The 20,490-nt window shown below is 45.2% G+C and overlaps 1 protein-coding gene across 2 annotated transcripts in view; it reads right to left on the bottom strand.

Annotated features, from left to right (window-relative positions):
- The window catches only part of UBE2H (ubiquitin conjugating enzyme E2 H), a 54,275-nt gene that overhangs the window by 16,030 nt on the left and 17,755 nt on the right, over nt 1-20,490 (bottom strand). For both annotated transcript variants that reach the window (XM_050899891.1, XM_050899882.1), the window contains exons 2-3: nt 10,455-10,531; nt 9,691-9,765 (exon numbers count right to left, since the gene is read on the bottom strand). In XM_050899891.1, the coding sequence (XP_050755848.1) occupies nt 9,691-9,765; nt 10,455-10,531 (152 nt within the window). The remainder of the gene's footprint in view (nt 1-9,690; nt 9,766-10,454; nt 10,532-20,490) is intronic.

Raw genomic sequence — 20,490 nt, 5'->3', positions numbered from 1 at the left:
CTAACAGCAACTACTTCTTCTGACAGAGGTCCATGTTTATAAAAACGGGTAAGAAATTTACGTCTGGGATATCGACTCAATACATTTAAAAAGCTCCTTCCAGGACTCAAAACACACAGAAGTTTTCTCTCCAGAGCAGCCCAAAAAGCGTAGAAACACATCACTGTTTACCGTTCAGCAAACTCCCTACCTTCACCACCTTTATCCAGCCACTCCAGGCGAGACACTGCAGTAGTGCTGATGCACCATCTCTGCCCGAACAAGGAGTGATCATGATTTGAGTGACAGCACAGTTCCCGTCTGGGGTAAGAGCTGACATATGGATTTAACTCCCTTTCTTTTCATGTATTATGACACAAATATAATTTCATGTTTACTTGTACTGCTCGGATTTTGCATAAATACAACGCAAGGCTGAAATGATGCCCGAAGCCAGAACAATCTCTAAAAGAAGAACCGAGAACTGCATAAACAACTCCACGCTAACAAGTGTCTTTCAGGAATACCTTGCCATGATTTAGCTTGAAAAACTGAAGCAGACTTAAAAAGGGAAGCCGTAGTTCCATTAAATATTTACATTATGGCGGCTCTCACAGGTTTAAATCAGGTCACGGATCCATTATGCTGGCACTGGAGAGCTGCAGTAAGCACCGATCCCGATTCTAAATCCTGTCTCTCTCTTGGGCGGGGGGAGGAAGTTAAGTTTCTGATAAAGCAGAACAGAAGAGAGGATGGGGGAAGACACCAGGTAACAAGAATAGGACGGTACTGTGTAGACCTGCTGAATTAAACACTCTTTGTTCTGGTATCTGGGACACAGACCAGCTCTCTTTAACCCAACTAGACGCAGGCATCCCTCTGCCTTCTCTCATTTTGGTTTTCTGACCATCTCACCTATTTCCTAGGACCTTCTATCACAGCCACCTGCAGCTGGTTGGACAAGGCTGTGCTACAAACCCACCTGTAAGGTTTTGGTCAACTCTTCATTCACACATTTCAGCATGTAAGCTGCACTCGATATTCAGGGAGACGAGACTAGGTTGTCCGCTCAAGCAGCTCCTGTGCTAGAGATTTGTAATTCTTCCCTGTCATCTTTGTATTCACCCAGACAAGGAACAATTCCTTCTTTCACATTGTCCTTGGTCTCAAGCTTTGCAAATGAAACAGTTGTTCTTCAAGAAAGGACACAAACATCCTCTCCCTGCACTCCTTGTTTCCTAGGTTGTTGCCACATCTTCTTGCAACTCTTCAAGGTCCCCCCAGTCTCATTCTCCTACAGACACAAACGGCCCAGGCCAAGAACAGCTCTGTTCATATCTTTCATTTCCCTGACCCGGAAATAAGCTCAAACTATTATCTCCTCCTTTATTTGAAATGTAAAGTCACCTGCAGTGATAAAGCACTAAGATTGCTCCAATAATACTGACTTGCTCTGTATTTATTTTTACAAATACAAAAGACAAAGCAAGCATAAACATCCATGTAAAAATGAAATTCCAATTTAAAGAGGAGGCCAGAAGTAAAAAAACCTCCCAAGCCAGCATAAACGCTGGGGCAGGTTTATTGCCATAGTCTTGAATAAAGCACACCCTGATAAAGATACCTTGCAGAACTCCAGGTGAGCACTCCATGAAGAGTACCAAGGGACAGGCTCTTGATTTTTGGTTCTCACCATGGCCTGGAGCATGAAGCCCAGGTCACAGCCTGAGCAGTCGTGATTCTGTGTGCTTGATTGGCTGTAAACACTTAACATTTTAAAACAATATTCACACTGAACCCTGGAAAAGCGAATGCTTAGGAGGAATTTGAGCAGCAGGGTGGCTGCAGTGCACCCTTTCCACACAGAGACGTCAAGATCCAGGATTGCCTTTGAAGGTAAAGCAGGACTGCATAAAATCTGTATGGACAAAAAGCCTTTGGGTGATAGCAGAAAAAAACCTGTACATCCACAAAGGAGTTACACAACAGAAAGGGACACATCTGTTCCGATACTGGAAGACACCGAGACCAATATGCAGATGCTGACCTTCAAAAACGCTGGTATTTCAGCAATAGCCCTGGCGTCATCACTCCTTGGGTTGACAAAAATCTTTGAAGAGAAACGCATTTTTAAATTAAAAATCAGCTAACTGAAAGGCTGTCAATCTTCCTCGGTGCTGCAAACACAGGAACATTCATAAAGCTCCAGCTGCTGGATGCACCAACCGCGGATGGGTCTGAACATCCAGGGCACTGACTTGCAGTTGGGTCAAAGCGGTCACTCTGAGGATCGGGCTCAGTGGCGGGGCGATAGCTGAACACACTCTCCAGGTGAGCAAAACTGCAGCGGAGAACCAGGGAGGAATTTCAGACTTAAGTCAATGTCGACATCTCTCTTGAACAGCTCCAGACTAAAGCTCCCAGGAAATGGCTAGAAGGCACTGCCAGAACCAACATGCTGTCGTGAGCTGCTTTGCCGGCAAGTTCTCCTCCAAGAGGCAAAGCCCACATACCTGGCTAACTTGGGGAACGCTGAGGACTCCCAAGGCACCTCTCGTTGTCCTGTGGAGCCATTAGGCAGAAAGGTCCTGCAAGAGGTTGTTCCACATCGATTGCTCCCCTATCACTATGCCTATAGGGCTGGACTGTGATTTAGAAAGGGTCCCCTACCTCGGCACAGCCCTCATCTGCTGTTCAGGCAGAACGGATGCAGAACTTGGAGATCAGAGGGGTCAGAAACCTGGGCTGGAGACTGCCTCCTTGCTCTTTCCACAGCTCCAGATGCACAATGCTGGCCTGCAGCAGCAGAAAGCTTTCTGCACTCTTTGGTGTTTCTCTTCCAAGTGAGGAACCGGCTGCAATCCAACAAGTGGCACTTCAAAAGGTGGTCCGTTGCTTATCTGAGCTCCAAGTACAGCCAACTTAGCTGGTAGGTTAGGTGTGAGGTCCCCAAAAGAGACTTTTTTTCCTGCAACACAGCTCTTCAAAGCTACGTTAGTGCTGCCAGCCCTGCGGAAGCACGCGGGAAGAAGGCAAAGCAGCATGCCAGCAAACACAGCACATCCCAGCCTCCCAGTTTTGCGTCTTCTTGCTCAGCGGGGAGTCAGCTGCATGGCTGACCCACACCAGCGATAAATGCAAGAGGATTTCCCACCGGCTCTGGGGAACACGCCAGAGTGGAGCTGGTTTATATCCACTTACCCATCCCAAACTCGCTACTGCTTGCCCACGTGTCAGCTCTCTGCTTATAAAATAAGGCCAGCTGGACGCTTCTCTACCTGAACAACTGTGACAGCAGATTCCTATCTGTGTACCACCATGGTGCCCAACAAACAGGTGACAGGACAAGTGTATGTAACCGCTCCTGACTTTTCAGTGCAGCAAGAGTGACAAGCCTCAAAGTTTTATTTTTAATGAGAGATTAAGGCCAAGTCAGGAAACTGTTCAGACTGCCTGGCTGGTGAGGTGGGAAGGTGGCTACAGTCTCTCTGAAGCAGGATGCAGTGAGTTTTAAATATCACACCAAATCAACATGGCTTGGGTAACCACCCAAGGCTCAAGGCAGAACTATGTGCACAGAGATCAGCACGCAAAAGAGCTTCTGTACAGCACAGAGAGGTCAAGAGCAGTGTTTTTCCTCTGCTTTTTTTAACCACTGGACAACCTACCTAATGGAAAAATATCTCCCAAGTACTCATGCAGTGTTGCCAAACAGCCAGATAAGATCAGTCTAAATTTAATGTTTATTATTTCCCCCTCCCCAAATACCCAAAAGCCTGCAAGGGAACATGCATTTATTTTTTTTTTATTTTTAAAAACACATTGCACTCATTTCAGGGACTACTTTCTTGTGTAACTGATCACGAGCCCACCTCGCACCACAGGCTGAGAAACCTTGGTAGGAGATAGGGGAGAGGGCATGAGAGCAAGAGCTCTGCCCCAGTCCTCAACTTAGTACCTACTCCCCTCTGCAGACTGGGACAACTGGTTTAGCGCGTGGCTGTTCCCCATTTGGAGGGCATAGGATCTGCCCACCTCACAGGTGCGTAACTTGTCCAGCGCTCTCGGGTAAATAAGCTCTCACTGGCAAAGGCAAGGATTTCTTTTTTATGAAATTTGGAGGTTAGGAGCCCATTCAGAGTACTAATGACCGAGTCGTATAGAACACTGTGCGCACACCGCGGAGGCATTCACTGCACAGTGGTGGCGTGAGGTGCTGTGTAACGTCAGCTTGCTAACAGCAGAAGTAGAACAGTTTATATTACCATACTCAAATTCTAGTAGCTTTTCAAAACAATAACATAAATAATCCTGCGGCAGCTTCACGAGGGAAAGATCAGGACAGAAAAATATGGATGTAGCTGACGGGAAATAGTGGCAGAGCTATAAACTCTGGACCTCCTGCTCAGAGTGAATCGCTGAGCGGTCCTTCTTGGAAGCGGAAAAGCAGTATCCACAAGCTTACAGACTGGTGCTAAGAGCAGCAACCTCTGGAAAAACATGCAGAACTAGCACAAAGCAATTGCCCAGTATCAGTTCATCTCATTGCTTAGGTGCACCATCACCTGATGCCCAGGCTCCAGAGACTGGCACAGAAGGCAGTGAATCTGTGCCAAGCCAGGCTGAAAACACCTACCCCCTTTTGTCAGTCTGTTCCCATTCTCCGATTGTAGCAAGGAATCTGCAGAGGGTGTACAGTTGTGCGTCACACTGGAGTGGACACAGGGATACAAATTACCTTTAGGTGTCTCGTCTTTCCCCTTAGACAAAGCTAAGCGTATTTGAAAGAACAAGCATTTTCCCATCGCTTATAGGTCAGAGTAAGGATCAACACACATAGGGAAGAAGAGCAAGCTCAGAATGGTCACAGGCGATAAGTGACTCATGAAATTCTAAGTAGCAAAATGTAAGGCAATCCAGAGAGGAGCTGAAAGTAAAAATAGCAGCTGCAGCTAAAAAGAAAAATTAAGCACAGGCCAGGAGAGATCTGTTAAATCCTGGCTGGAGCTAAACACTGCTTCATTCCTGTACTGGCTGCCACAATGTCTCATTATATACATACACATACACACACACTTCCATATGTTTTGTGTAAATACTAGGCATTTTGTTTTGCAAAACACTTAGGAGAAAGGTGAAATATAAATGCAAGATATCTGCAGATAACTGGGCCAGAGATGGAAGGAAAGTGAGAACCGTGTATAAATATACAGAAGTTATTTGAGAAATTGAGGCTCTGAGCATATTGTACGCAAACTTTGCAGCTGTGACATTTGATTATTAAGAAACCAGAGTGACTCAGTGCCGGCCTAATACTTCTGCAGATTTTAGCAATAAAATAAATGCCACTGTGCTTCCAGGTAAGAGCTCAGGCCCCCAGGTTCACATGTTTCTACTGCTCCTATCATCTAAGCAGGGCAGGACATTCACACTCTGCGCTTCCACCCGTGTTTATGGCATCCAAGAGTATTAATCTCCGGCTCTTGGCAGGCGTATGGACTGATTAAAAACATACAAAACTTACACAAAGTGTTCCCATGACTTGGGAGCTCAAAACAGTACTTCAAGTACTTCACAACTCCCCTTTGAAAAAGCAGGAACAGGCAAGGCAGAAAGTTCCCCTGAAGACATTAAATCCCAGAGGGAAGGGAAAAGTAGCGAAGCAGTGCCAGCAGGGTTACTGCAATCATAAACAGCTCAAAACATATTGTCTAGGAGAAAGCAAAAATGGAACGAAACATCTAGCAGGGGAGCGCTTCGGGTCCTCATAAGCACACGGGGATATTTACATTAATTGACAAAAGCATTAAGAGCAGCAGCATTCACTAGCTTCAGAAAGCAACTGGGTATTTTTCAGGAGTTGGTTTTGTTCTAACAAACTGCTCAAATTCAGGAGGTTTGTTTCAACCCTGAAGGTATGGATATTTAGGGATCACGAGCAGAGTTAGTTCATCTCAATGGGAGCACTCAAGCCCAGAGCCAACATGACAGCCCTACATCTGGCTCCGTTTAGATTTGTGTTCTTCTAGGATGCGCATTTCCCTTTTTACTGTATGTTGTATAGCTCTTGTTAGGAAAAAATCATCCTGCACCAATATGGGATCTATCCGATCACACAGCAAAGATCAAGCAAGGAACAGGCTGCAGAAATACTGGAAAGGTACTGCAGGACATGATGAAACACTGGAAGCTCTCCCAGGAACTGCTCTTTTCACATAGATCCCAGGATGGTTTAGGTCTTTAAGCAGAGTCACTACCTGCATTGTCAGGAAAGCACTGTCCCTGGGGCAGCATCATTTAATAGACTACAGCAATAATTGCCAACCTGAGAAGAGCAGGAAACAAATGCCACACATATTTGAGAAGGGAGCTGCGGATGGGACAAGGGAGCAAAGATTTGGCAGGAGAAGAGCCATCACACCAAGCGAAGGCTTCTGCTAGAGACCCTTAAAGGCAAACAGGACCACCACTCATTTAGGGTTTAAGAAAAGCTCCACACCTTTCCAAATGACAAATCTGGAACCCACTTTAAAAACCTTTTCAATTCAGGTTTGTCAGTCACACTTTAGAAGAGAACACCAAGTTTTCATGTACCTTATACTCAGAGCCATGCTGGGATAAAAGCAATTTGAACAGATTAGAAAGCAACTATTAGCAGTCATTTTTCAGAAGCGGCTTTCTAGACCGCATGGATATGCTTCAAGCCATCATGTTCTTTGCTGCAAAAAGCCCATGCCATGCTCAAGACTGCATTAAGATTTTCTATGATGGAAAGAAAATTTTAGCCTACAGTACTAGAAGAACAAGGCAAGCTGCAAGGACAGCATTTTTGCTTTAAGCTTCAGCATAAAAGTGTAATTTATTAAAGGAAAAGAAACTGCTGGATTCTATACTTTATACAAGCCAGTGACTTACACAGACAATTTGAACTCTGTGTGTCATCACCACAGTGGGAGCTATGCGGTGCTGAGAACAGAAGGGCTGCAAACAAGCTACACGTGTGCTCTAGATGACCTTCTGTCCATTTACGGGCTCCATCGTCTCTGAAATCCTTCACTTCCACCTCTTTACAGATCAGAGATTGCCATGGCAAATTTCTTCCCTGCTAATTCCTACCCCTGTGTTATCCAGAGCTCAAGCTGGCTGAGGACTGCTGGGTTAGGACGCCCGTGCTGACTGGAACAGGCAGAGCTGGGAGAAAACAGGATCTCGTCTCATTTACAAGCTTGTGAATGCTCCCGGTTCAGCAGGGACGAAGGCTTGCTCTGAAGCTATCTGTAATGCCAAAACCAGTGGTATCAGGCACTGCACACCGAGTCTGCCTCCGAGAGCAGTGGTGTGGAGATTGGGCTGGCCCAGAGGAAGGGGCCGAGACGTCACTCAGCCCTGGCTGTCCAGATAAGCTGGGCTGGGGCAGCAGAAATGGGAACCAGACAAAGAAAAATAAACCTCTTCCTGCAGCCAGTTGGGAGCTTCCCCGGGTCCTAGCGCTCTCCTTGGTGCTTCCACTCCCCAGCTCTTTCCCCCCCCCGCAGCAGAGCTGAGCTCTGCTTTGCTAAGCCAGCTCTCGTCTGGCATCGACTGTTTATTCAACCTGAAACCTCAGCTGCACACTGCTTCGCCCGGGAGGTAACCTGCACTTCCAGCAGCCCTCGCCCAGCAGACAGCAAGGCAGGCCCTAGAGCAAGAGCCAGCCTTTTGGGGAGCTCAGCGAGAGAAGAGGTGGTTTTCAGCTGCTCAGACACAGACTCGTAGGGCAAAGGAAGCATGCTAGAAGGTGCAACGAGTCCGGAATAAGACAGTCACAACACAGCAGGTATAAGCAAGCTGATGGATGGAAAGCTGCTGTACTAAAAGGAAGTCAGCAAAAGCAACATTAGAAGGGAGAAAGCAATCTGAGCAGAAAATAACCCCCTCCACGTGCATCCACCCATCACCCTCCCCAAGTTCACAAGGAGAAAGGCCATCCTTGTGGTGTCAGTTCTGAAAACACAGCTGGGCCAACTCTGATCCCAGGCTGCCTTTTACTCCCGCCTATCCCAACCAGCACTAAACAGCCTCCAAACCACCAAAAGGTCAAACCTACCACCTTTCATGCAACTAACCGGAGCCTAAATCAACAGCAATATGAATATACAAGAGCCTGGCCAACGTTTAGCTGCATTGGCTTCATAGGCTACTGGAAAGAAAGTTTGGGTTTGCTTTAAGCCAGCAACCTTGATTTCTGATACGCACAGGAAGAACATCAGGAGAGAGAAAAATAATCTTGAGTAGACTAGCACCAAAGCAATTAACAACAAGGAAACTGGGTTTTATATGCTTTCTGAGAGTTGCCTGTAGCCAGCCCACATTTAAGATTGCCAACGTGACAGTACCCTGATCTGCATCGGTTTGTGGCACTTGAGAAGCAGGGAGGGGAAAAATGACTGGCACCACGTAACATACTGTGTACAGTCTCTAACCTAAGAGGTTTATAGCAAGTTTCAGAGCTGACTCAAGAGGAAGGAGAAAAGGGTTCGCATAGCTGCAGCAATACTGCATTGTTACTCAGCTGCGTGCACATTTCTGTGGTCCAGTTAAGGTTTCGACAGAAAAAAAGAAAGGTAAAGGACGGCGTAAAAACAGCGTTGCTCTTTCCCAAAAGGCACAGTTCACATTTGGAACTAGACAGATTATTTCTCACACCAGAGAGAGAGAGAGAGATCTTAAATAGAAGGCACTCTTAGCGTAAGAGTCTATTTTAAGAAAGCAGCCAATACTTATCAACTCCAAATCAGGATGTTGATATTGGAAGGGACCCATCTCATCCAACCCACATAGTCAAGTTTCCACATCAGTTCTCCTTGGGCAGTTTTCTCCATTCTTTACAGTCCTCTGGTGGCTTGAGCCACAAGCACACCCTTCTGACAGACAAGCGCCGTGTCACTGAGTTACTGGCACTTATTTCATAAGCCAGAAGAGAGACATTGGAACTTCATGCATCTGCTCCAGTTTTTCAAGCAATATTGGCTATTTTATTTATAGCTTAAGTGATTGGAATAAAGTTAGGTACCAGAAGGCATCCAAATTAGATCACCGTTACCCCAGGACAAAATAGGATGGATACAGTCTAAAGAACATTTCCTTCTCAAACTTCCTGTTTGCTCTTGAAGGTTAAACAAGCCTGACCAGTCTAGCCAGCTGCAATTTTTCTGGTGATAGGTCCCTGCTTCTGTGTTCTTCCGCAGATGCATCACCTAGTCCAAGAGGACAGAGGCTTCAGCTCCTGCCTTCACTTCCATCCACTTTTGAACAAGAGGTCCCAAAGGCTAGGTTCACCCCAAGACCATGACCATGCACTGCGGTCTTTGCTCTCCATACTAAATGAGTCATTTTACACAAACGGGCTCCAGCACTCACTGTGGTATCCTGCACCTTACCCACAAATGGATATATTATTAAAAAAGCACATGGTAGAGAGACTCAGTTCATCAACACACGAACATGTGACCAAATCACATTTCCAGCTCCTAGCCCTTCAGCCAAAAGACCAAACTTCCTCTCTGCTTGGCACGTGATATCTGGAAGTCTACAGTAAAAGCAGACTTGACGTAAAGATCTTATGATTGCACTGAGGGTTGGTTCAACTTCACCTGCAACAATGCTGCAAGCAATAACATCTCTCCTGCATAAACAGTAACACGATTTTGACTGAAAGTGATGATTGGTTACCTATAGACGGGGATTTGAAAGGGTATTTATCAGGAAGGTCGACTCTAACTTTCCATACTCCACCTTCATATGGTGCTGCAATGAAAGAAATGCAGGTATTAGACACTTCATAACGCAGGAGAGAATAAATAGAACTACAGCATTAAGCAAAACACATCTTTGGAAGAATACTTAGCTCCATCAGGGGGTAAGATTTCATATCAAACCTCCTACGGTAAAAGCCTTTTTCCTGTGCTGCCTGACAAGAAATACATGGTTTTAACTGATACTGCAGAAGATCTCGGCACAAAGACACAAAAGCCTTATTAAAAACAGAGACTTTGGAATAATCTACTTACCTTTAGAGATGTTACTAAATTAAGGCATGGTGGAGACCTGACTTGTGATCTAGTCACTAGAAAAGCCATCTTAATTACAAACTCTGCAAAAATTCAGATGACTGATGCAAAACTTATGAGCCAGGCCTAGAAAAGCTAAGGATCAACAAGAGCGGTGCTGAAGGCCATAGCAGACTGCTTAGTTGTCCGAAGGCAGTACCCAGCTCTGCTCAGCTCCAAGGGAAGTGGTTCATCTGCGTTAATGCTCACAGTTGTACTTCTCCCCGCCCTTGAGAGAGCAGCCTTCAAACACTGCTACCCTTTGATTTCTCACCCCCACTTAGATTTGCTCATCTCTTCTTCCACTCCAGAAGAGCGTGTCATTTCACTCTTCCCCACCATGAGCCATTAGTTTGTTTTTATAGAAGGGCTGGGTCATATACTTACTTCCTTGTGGTCCATAAAACTTCACAACAAATTCATTGAGTCCTCCTAAGATTGTGACTTCGTGTTTGCTCTCAATACTGATACATCAAGTAAAGGAAAACATTTAGTCCGGGAAACAAAACCCATTTACTCAGATACGGGTAACTTGCTAGAAGCCTGTCAGACCAAATAGTTTAAAACCAAATATTCAAAATATTCTACAACATGCAATTTAATCATCTTGACAAATCTAAGTGACCACACCACCACAATGACGTTAGTAAAAGCCAATTCTACACACTGCAGAATCCCTTCCCCTGCATTGAGCAATCTTGAGATGATGCCTCCCCTCCCCTCAGAGCTGCTTAGTGTTTTCCGTCTACTTCTGCAGAGCGTAAGCTCCGATTTAAGAAAACGCCGAGTTCCTATCAGCAACGTATTTGGAAACATATTCGGCCTGTGGAGGGGAGCTAAAAATCTAGAGACAGCTCCAAAGCCTCACCACACACAGACATGAACGCCAGGGGCAAGGCTCGGAGGTGAGGCCAGGACTCGGAGAGACCTCTCTCCTTTCCAGCGCTCAGGAGACGAGCCACAAAGCAGAAAGTCAGCCCTTGCCAACCCCTCACATTAAATGTTCACTCTCCTGCCCAGATTAGAGGAGCAGAACTCGCCCCAGTCCCTGCTCTGACAAATGTGAGAGCTGATGAATTCAATTCTCCTTGGCTGCCTTCGGCGCTGTCAGATGGCCTCCCACAGCTAAGATGCAAATTATGGCAATCTCATGTTAATTTGACTTGCAAGACCAAAAAACTCTGTGTCTTCGGAGAGATGGCAGAAGGGCGAGATTATGAGGCACCGTTACAGTGTGAAAGGAACAACTGTATTTCTCCACATTTAAAGGAACGAATCAAAGCACCAGCGCTTTGGGAAGAAGGGAATACAAACGGAAAGGCAAGAAATTTTCATTTCAAGTAAGACTCAGTTAAGAGAATTAACGGTGATGTTTCGGCACCCAAGCTTGCTGAAGAATTCTGCTATAAATCAGGGTTAATGGATTGTGAATAATATCCTACAGCAATTACCTTTAATCAATAATCTTAATACGAATTACGAGGGAAGCATCAGAGAAAAACAGAGCAGGAGAAAATCAAAGGTTTATTCCCACCTGAACTTCAGACTGCTTCAGCTCTGCACCACAGAGGCTGCCCCCATTTGAGGGAAGGGGGCAAGAGCACAGAATATCTAATAAAAGATCCTTAACATCACAGCAGCAAGCTTGGCAGAAACGCTCAGGCTAAGAGGAACTGAAGCCAGGTTCCCTTTTACAACCAAGATTTTTCACTCTGATGCAAAAGGTTTTCTCCTTTCAAGGCACAAAATTTGCCCAGGAAGCTCTCCACTTTGCAGCAATTATGCAGACCCCTTTGCACCTTCATGGCACTGAGCAAACAGGCACCCGTGTGCCTGGGCACACACGTTACATGCTCACTTAAATATGCCTGACCCACCAGGAACATAACAGCCTGGGACCTACCACCACGAACAAGTAATTCTCAGCTCAGACCTATCCTTGATCTCACATTACGATCCATGAAGTCTCCTTAAGGCGAGTCACAAACTACTTTAAGAGAAGAGGCTCCTGTATCCAGAAGTGCCAATTCAATCCCGGCAGTCTGCGTGCATACTCGTACACAGGAGATCCAAGTCCCGTCTGCGGGGTCCGTCAGGATTCATTACAGTTCCTCAAGTACAATGACTCCCAGATTGGACAGAGTTTTCCCCACAGTGCCAGCTCCAAAAGAATTTGGACGCAATAACCCTCTTCCCCTCATTCTCATGGGGAGGGAGAAAAGTTTATAGCGGTTTGTTTTGGCTCAAGAGTTTTCTTGGTTCAGCATAAGCTGCTCTGCCCTACAGTTAAATGGCAAGTAGCTCGCTGCACCTGGCAGTCACCCAAGAGCAGCTCACAAGGGGCAAATCGATGCCTTGCTGCCCCAAGTGCAAGTGATTTCTCTGCTAAAAGCCATCTCTGGGAAAAGCTACATCCCTACAGGTTTGCGGAGAGTAGCTTCGCACTGAAGTACTGCAGCTTGCTTCAGACCTGATGTTAAGGGACACTTGTCACCAGATCTTTTCACGTCACCCAGTACCGTGACAGTAAGTTTTAAATATGGGCTCGACTGAGTTTAAGTTCCTTTGAAAATGTACACACTCATCTAACGGATAACTATTCCAGGTTCAGAAACGGGCTCTTTCACAAACCTGCCGTGTATGATGATGCCCAAGAGTGAAACGTTTAATACTGAAGTATGTTAACACTTACAGCAGCTTCGTGGATCAGGTTAAATACAAATGGTTTTACTTAGGACTAAATCAAGTACCAGTTAATAAAAACCAGGTCTCCCAGCCTGATCTTCAGAGCAAGCTCCTGAGCAGCTGCAGCATATATGCTCTTCGGCTCCGCAAGTTAATACTGACCATAAATTAAAGCAGAGCTTTCTGCACCCAGACTCAGCCCTAGTGTTCGCAAGTTCAAAAACCTATTAGTAAGCAATGGGGTGCTATATTTGATTATTCTCCCTGTTGTGGCAAGGACCTAAAATTCCTACAAAAAAACCCAGCAAGTGAGTCAGGTTCACGAAAGGGATACGTATTGGGACGCAGATGCTAGGTTTAGGAACAACGGCATTGTTTATTAACATGATACAAGAGTTTGAGGACAGACTGAAAACAAAGTGAATTTCAGTAATGAAGCCCTTGTATCAACACAGGGGAAATCTCTGGCAATGCATTAGCAGAACTGAGGAAGCTGGGGAAGCCCTCTTTCCTGGGCACGAGGTGAATTTCATGTGAGCCCCCACTTTCTAACACAAGTGGGGTGAACCATCTTCCCTTTCTCCTCTCCACCAAGTTTTCTCTAAAGGTACAGATGCCCAGGAATTTGAAATCTCAAAATCCCACCAACAAAATGACTGAGGGCGTTAGCGGGAGAAGCGCATGGAGCGATTACAGAAAGAAGAACATTTACACCCTACGAGCTCTTTCCATCTCCAGGAAGTCTTCAGAAAAGGAAACATTTATTGCACAAGCTGGGACTCCAGGAAGACTGGGAACCCGAGACAGACCTCAAGGCTTCTCCATCCCACAAAGCTGTACCAGGGAACCCTCTAACAGCACAAGGGGAAAGCATTAGGCAACAGCAGAAGGGACTTGACACGTTCAGAGGACTGTCCGGACTGCGTTCCCAGAGAAAGCTCCACCACAGCTCATGGCAATGTATCTCAGAGTAAAGAACGCAGGCTCTGACCCAACTATTTTCTCAGCTCAGACAGATTTTTTCCATAAGGCAAAAGTCTTACAACCAAATCCCAAATGAATCCCGTTCCAAACACACCAGCAATTAATCAGCCGTCTCAGATCCAAAAAAAGAGTTGCCAGTTTGAAGACCCACAAGACTTAAGGAACCCAGTTGCGCCTAGGCCAGAACGAACCTCCCCTCCTGCATTCAGAGGTAGATGGGGCCTGGTGCCCGATCCTGCGCCAAGCCCAAGTAGCTCCCAGGAAGGAGAAATGCTCAGCAAACCGAGTACAGCTTCAGGAAGCCCCAGGAAAAGAGCATCAAGAATTTGGAGCAAGATTTCCACAATTAAGGTGACCAGACTGTTCACAGCAGCCCCCACGCGTTTCTCCCAGGATAGCTATGTTTGCATCCAGGATTCCCATCCACCTCTTTCATCGGCTACTGATGTAAAGCTGTGCAGAAAGCACTCCTGCGACGCTCAGGACTTCAAACACGCAGTCAGCATTTACGGGGAAGACTGCAAACCCCTCACCTTGTTTTAGTCTACTCTGTCCAGATGAATTCCTCCATGCCCACACGTTCTCTCACTGCACTTTTCACTATTCAGGTTTACAGAAAGAGAACGAGCAGTTAATGGATAAAGACTTTAAAGTTCTCAATTCTAGCGGCAATCCAGTGGTTCATACTGGTATGAGCAGTCTGCCTTGTTTCCACAGCAGGACATGCGGCTACACCGTTTGTACACGGGGTCAAGATTACAGAGCTACAAAACCAGCCTGTAACACATCACATGTGCTAAAATGTTTAACAAAAATACAACCAAATCCCTTTCAAGACTCTCAGCTTGCTCCTACTAGTCTAGGTGAGTTATGGCCTTGCTGCTTTTCTCTCATCATCTCAGTATACTAATTTGACTTTGTGTCAAGTATAGCCAGCATAAAAGTCAAGAGAAAAGAGCAAAACCTGAATACAAGTCAGGTTTCTAACAGATAAGAAGTTCAAAAGCCCTACCTTAAGACCACAGAAACTAGAAGGGAGTCCTGAGGACCTGAAGATAAATTATCTTAGTCCCAAAACTATTAAGAGAATTTTAATGACAGTAAGTGTCGAAAATATTTAGATGATGATATGGAAAGCAAACTTATTTTCAAATATCAGTTCAGAAGGGGTTGCTAGGAGAGAGGCAGAAGGGAATTTTTCTGCAGCTGATTACAGACTCCCTATATAGTGCCTGAAATGTGCCAGAAGCGCAAAGGCCAACCGCGCCACGTATTAGCATTACAGTAACATCCACAGCCCCCTATCAAGATCAAGGCTCTATTGTTCAGGGTTCAGCTCATAGGAAATTGTTTCTTTGGTCAGAATGAAAAGTGATTTAAAGCATTTTGCCTATTCTGCGTTGGGACAAAAAAACCCACATAAAACCTTTCAAGTCTGGAGAGTGAGAGACTGCCCAACCATCAGGCAGAAACAGACTGGCCACTGTGGATTTGCCTGTTCCAGGGTCGAGTTCCCATTCCCTCATCCTCGTGTGGGGCCACCCACCAACGTAGGGCTGGATCTCCCCTGCAGTAATAAAAAAAATTGTTAGGATTTGACTTCACACCCAGATCTCCCAAAATCCCAGATGAACATCGCGGCCAACAGATGGCTAGTCTGTTTGCAGGGTTGAGTGGCTTTTTTCTGGCAAACATTTAGCCTTAAAAAAAAAAAAAATCCCTTCATTAAGTTTCTTTAAAATTAACATAAGTTATAAGCTTGGGCAAATGAGTTTTCCAGCTAAAAATATTTCACTGAAAATATTTTTTGCAAGCCTAGCGACACAAATGGCCATGAGCAGCCTGCCCCAAAGAGGCAGACAAAGCAGAAAGCTGGAATGACCCAGGGAAAAATAAAGTTGCATATTTTATCTATGTGCATGTCAATACAAGTCGCAGATAGGTCGATGGTCATTACCAGAAAGCAAGTCCCGGCCTTCTAAGGATCTCTGCAATGTCCTCTCTTACTTACAGAGACTTGGCTACAGCTGTCCTTCCAGGTGAAGGACCTCACCAGAGAAGACATTCTGAATTTGAGGGAAAATATTTTAAAAAAAATAAATCATCCAGCTCTGCCACCTAAGCAGTTGAGAACCCATCTTTGAGAAAATAACTCGCCATATTTTGTGACAAAGGGCGTTTTAAAAATGAGATTAATACGGTTGATTTTTTTCCTTTGCAAAGGGCTTTGCAGGCAGCGAGCGCTGCTACACCACCCATGCAATGGAAGTGCAGCCACTCCAGCTGCTTGTGGTACAGAAAGCACCGCTCTGCTTGTTCGAGGCATCAGAGGTGTGAACTCTTCTGAAGTATCTGCAAGCAGAATTTTGTGACATAAATAGCCTCTAATATTGGGACTGATGGTTATTCATGTTTATTTTCTTACAAAGGCGAACGAGTTCCACTCAAAAACACACAACCTGCAGTTATCTGTAAGGAGCCCTATTATTTGGCAGTGTTACCGGTTACACTGACATGTGGGCAGCAAAAGGGCAAGTTCAGCTCAGTCACCTCCCTGCCTCCAAGCCTTTGTAGGCTGCCTTGCCTTCTCTAAACTCCCTGCCTTTATCTGATACAAGTTACCCGAGGTGCCAGTTGCGCACATGAAACCACAGCCGGCACCAGGACTTTGATGCTTTAAGCAGCAGGAATATTTATTCTTATTTTCCCCAAGTAAAAGCCCCTGCCCTTTACTCACATTTAACTTTCTTTACACTTCCGTGTCTATTGCTGCAGCACACCAGAAGAAAGGACGCTTTCTGGACCAGAAGAAAGTCAGAAGCAAAAAAGGTTATAAAGAAAAAAAAAAAAACTCTTGTGATTTCTTCGAGCAGTGAGAGGCAGCATTTTTTAGTCACCTGTTTGTAGCAAACTTCTTAAGAACTCCAGGCTAAACCCATTCCGGTTATTAAAATCCATCGGTTTTCCCCCAAGCTAGTTATTCTCTTTGCCACAGGGCACCGCTCACAGTTGCCAGCTTCAAGCATAGGGGTTTTCTAGCACCAGAAATAGGTTCGTTATTTGCCAAGGATGTTGTGTTGCACAATTTCTGGTTCCACAGTCCCATGGTCTTCACCAGCCCCAAGAAGGGAAGACACCACTGGGGCAATCTGCAGTTTATCTTCATGTACCTGGGGCAAATCTCAATCTTCCTTCATCTGAATTGGGATTGCCCAGGAACACCACAGCTTTGAAAGACACAAAACTCACTTAAATCCTACAGCGTAAAGAAGAAGGACAGCAAGTCACTCACGGGTGGTTGTGGAAAGCTCTGAAGACAACCAGCTTTCCCAGCCCTCCACCCTCCTTACCACTGCGACAAGTGAACCAGGGAAAGCATTACACAGAGGTGGTTTCACTCGTTGCAAGACAACGGTTCGTTATGATCGCAGCCGAAAATGCTCTGGAAGCGAGAGAATAGCAAATGAATAACTGAACAGCAACCTGCGCTTGGTTGCTGAGTTTTTATTTTATTGCACACAAGCATTTTCTTGTTAGAAATGCAGCTTTGCTTTTAAAAAAGCCCCCTTACTCACTGCTTCCCTACCAGATTTTAACCAACTGAGATGAGAAATCACACAAGAAAGAGCATTCTTAAGTTATTCTGCACACACCCTTCACAATTTCACATCAAGGATGTCAAATTTCCCCAAGATAAACACCCTCGTCACCAGCAACCCCATCAAAAGGCACTTTCCAAGTGCAGCCACGTGTACCAGAAGGTACCTTGCAAGTGTGATCGGGGTTTGGGGGAGAAGGAACTGCTGCTCCAGCAAGCCCTCCAGTCTGGCTTGCTTTCTTTGGAGCTCTTGATGATTTACGTCTGGCCGCTCTCCACTAAACTTTGTGCCAAGAAACTGGAGTAATAAGGAAAAGGTAGAAGGAAAAGCCAGCTTTCCCCAGAAGACACTTTGCATACGAGTTGCCTGCTACGAACTGATTAGAAACCAAGTCAGCATTATTCCTACACTCCAGGCTTCAAACCTGGTCTTCCCTCACCAGAAGTGAAGGGAACTACCACAAAAAGACAACAAGGTACATCTCATACCATGCCGGATTGAATAATACTGCCCTTTTCCTTCAGAAAAATTAATTCATTGCCCTCCCCAACGCTGTGCTGTTCCATTGAAAAATTTCAACTTGCTTAGAAAAAGAGATAGCACACAGATACGTATTTTTTTGCTGTAGAGAAAACGGATTGGAATACACTTGTTTAAAACTGTGTTCTCAAGCTTCCACTGGATGGGTCAACATTTAATTGCAGCGGTGGCACCAAGAGCTCCTTCACAATCAGATTAGACGGGAACACAATCAGTGTCATTTTGACGGCAGGTAACGAGCACCGTAGCCAAACGCCAGTTTTGCAGTGCTGATTACTGTGCAATTCATTTGCATTTACAGACAAGGAAGAACACAACATATACAAGCATCAGGCCCTCGTTTTACGAGGTATCATTAGCCAAGCGCAATTCAGGATGAGAACAAGTATGGGCCCAGGGTGACACCTTCTGATTTGCATCGCAGCGGAGCTTTGCTTGCGAGATGACTGTGTTTCGGTGCTACACGTGGTGCCAGTCAGTCCCAGGAGCAGCACGTTGGAAGGAAATGGTTTGAAATCACTTAAAACTGTGACCTACGCGAGGGTTGCTGAGGTGCTGCTTGAGAAAGGCAGGGAGATGCACGAGTCAAGGTGAGAAGCAGCTGGCACACAAGATTTTTAAACATGCAAGGAAGGGACTGGACTTGATGGAAGGGAGTTGGAATGAAGTTGTGATCAATACAGCCTAACTGATGTTCCCGTGCATGACCATAATGCAACATAGCATTGCCTCCACAAGCACAAGATTTCTTTGAATCTCAGTAAAAGAGGACATGCTAGGATCCAAGAGAATTTAAGAGCAATTAGTTTGTAATTATAAGCAACTGTCGATTAGCAAACTCCTTAAATGGATCCTAGCTGGAGATGACTGCACAGTTTGAGGAAGGCATCCCCCCAGAAAGGACTCGCAAGGAAGACAACGTGCAGAGCCATGATGCAGGAGCGTAAGGCCCTGGGCTTCTCTGGGATAACCGGAGAGGCAAAAATGTTCCCACGATACGATTGCACTGGTCTCCTCTGACCTAATGCTCGAGCCTCCCCGAAGAGTTCAACACAAGCCGCTCACCTGGCGTGAACAAGGTGGAAATAATCGGGAACCTTACGCTCTCCGCCAGCCACTAAGCCAGAAGCCACAGAATTCACTACGCTGACATTTAAAGTCAGTCACGGGGGAAACCAGAGTCAGATCCAGAAGCATCGAAGACGACAGCAGTAGTAGTTTACATGGCCATACATCTGTCTCTAAGCTAAACCACTAGATATAATATTTACATTGCTACGGCTTCCATCAAGAGAAGTTTGTTACCATGGTGATTGTACATACTGGTGGGAAACGAGTATTTAATGTAGGAATAATAAACTTCTCAAACAAGTGAGAAATTCCAAGTGCATTTTAAGTGAAATATCAGAAGGAGAAAATGCAGTCATTGCTTTTTCCAGTTGTGCTGGGTACAGTTGATTTCCTCCTTGTGAGGATTCAAGAAGTGCTGAAACGCTTCTGAAAGAGAAACCGTGGTTGCAAAACCACAGAATTGAGAGCGTGACTCCAAACATGTGCTAGACCTGACACCAAGCCTAAGATTTAACTTCAATCTTAACTAAGATTTAACGTTCGTTTTACAAGAACATGCCAGGTCTGTTAAAAGCAAAATGCTTTTCATGTGTTCACGCAGTTGGAAAACTTCACTAATTTAGACTTCCCGAAGACATGTCTTATTTTAAGATGTGGCCTTTTCCCTCAAGTGAAGTTTGTTTTAGGTTTCCGTAGACTTTACTGAAATGCTTTTTCACTCCAAGAAACCTACCCAGTCATTTAGAAACTGCAAGCATGTCAAGCCACCTCAGCAACAGCGACATAAAACCCCAAATGTACAAACAACCATCTCCTCAGGCTGTAAAGCCCTTGGGACGTGACATGTTTGTAGTCAAAGCAGACAGATGCAGAGGAGGTCAGCAGCTGAGCTTTGGCAAGGGTTTTTATTTAGGAAGAAATCTAGAAGTATCTCAAGTTCTTGATTTTAAACAAGATAAAGAGTTTAATGGGGGGAAGGAGAAAGTGTCAAAGCAAATATTTTCATTCTGGTAAATTCAGAGTTATATTCTGGTGAACATAATCTTAATTTTAAGATGCTTTGGCACAGAGCAGTTACGAGTTCTGGAACCAGAGTACCCATCCTCTTTGCTCCCCTTTACCAGGATCTTTTCTTGCCTGCAAGGGATGCTGAACTGGGCCACAGAGACTCACCGAGGGGATGCCGATATGCTGCATCGGCTTGAGCTACATCAATAACACTGAATTGAGAAAGTGTTAAATATGGGAATCCTGAGAATTGTTTTAATAAACACTTCACATCGGGATGTCTCTTCAACAAAAATCCTGAAGTCCTCTCTAAAAGAGGCTTTGCACAAACAAACTCAAGCTTGAACTATCAAAACATTGAGGGGGGGAGGAAACACATTTAAAGTCCTGTCTAGGATCCCTCTCCCTTGGAATCAGGATAACATATCACAACAGCTCCCCATGGCCTGCCAGGAACATAATTCAGTGGGATTTTTCCTTTTTTTTTTTTTTTTTTTTTGTGTGTGTGTGTGTGTACAGGCCCAACAGAGGTGAGA

The sequence above is a fragment of the Gymnogyps californianus genome, chromosome 1 (assembly GCF_018139145.2).
Source record: "Gymnogyps californianus isolate 813 chromosome 1, ASM1813914v2, whole genome shotgun sequence".
NCBI lineage: Eukaryota > Metazoa > Chordata > Aves > Accipitriformes > Cathartidae > Gymnogyps > Gymnogyps californianus.
The sequence above is the reverse complement of the archived record's forward strand: the minus strand, read 5'-3'. Positions and strand labels throughout refer to the sequence as shown.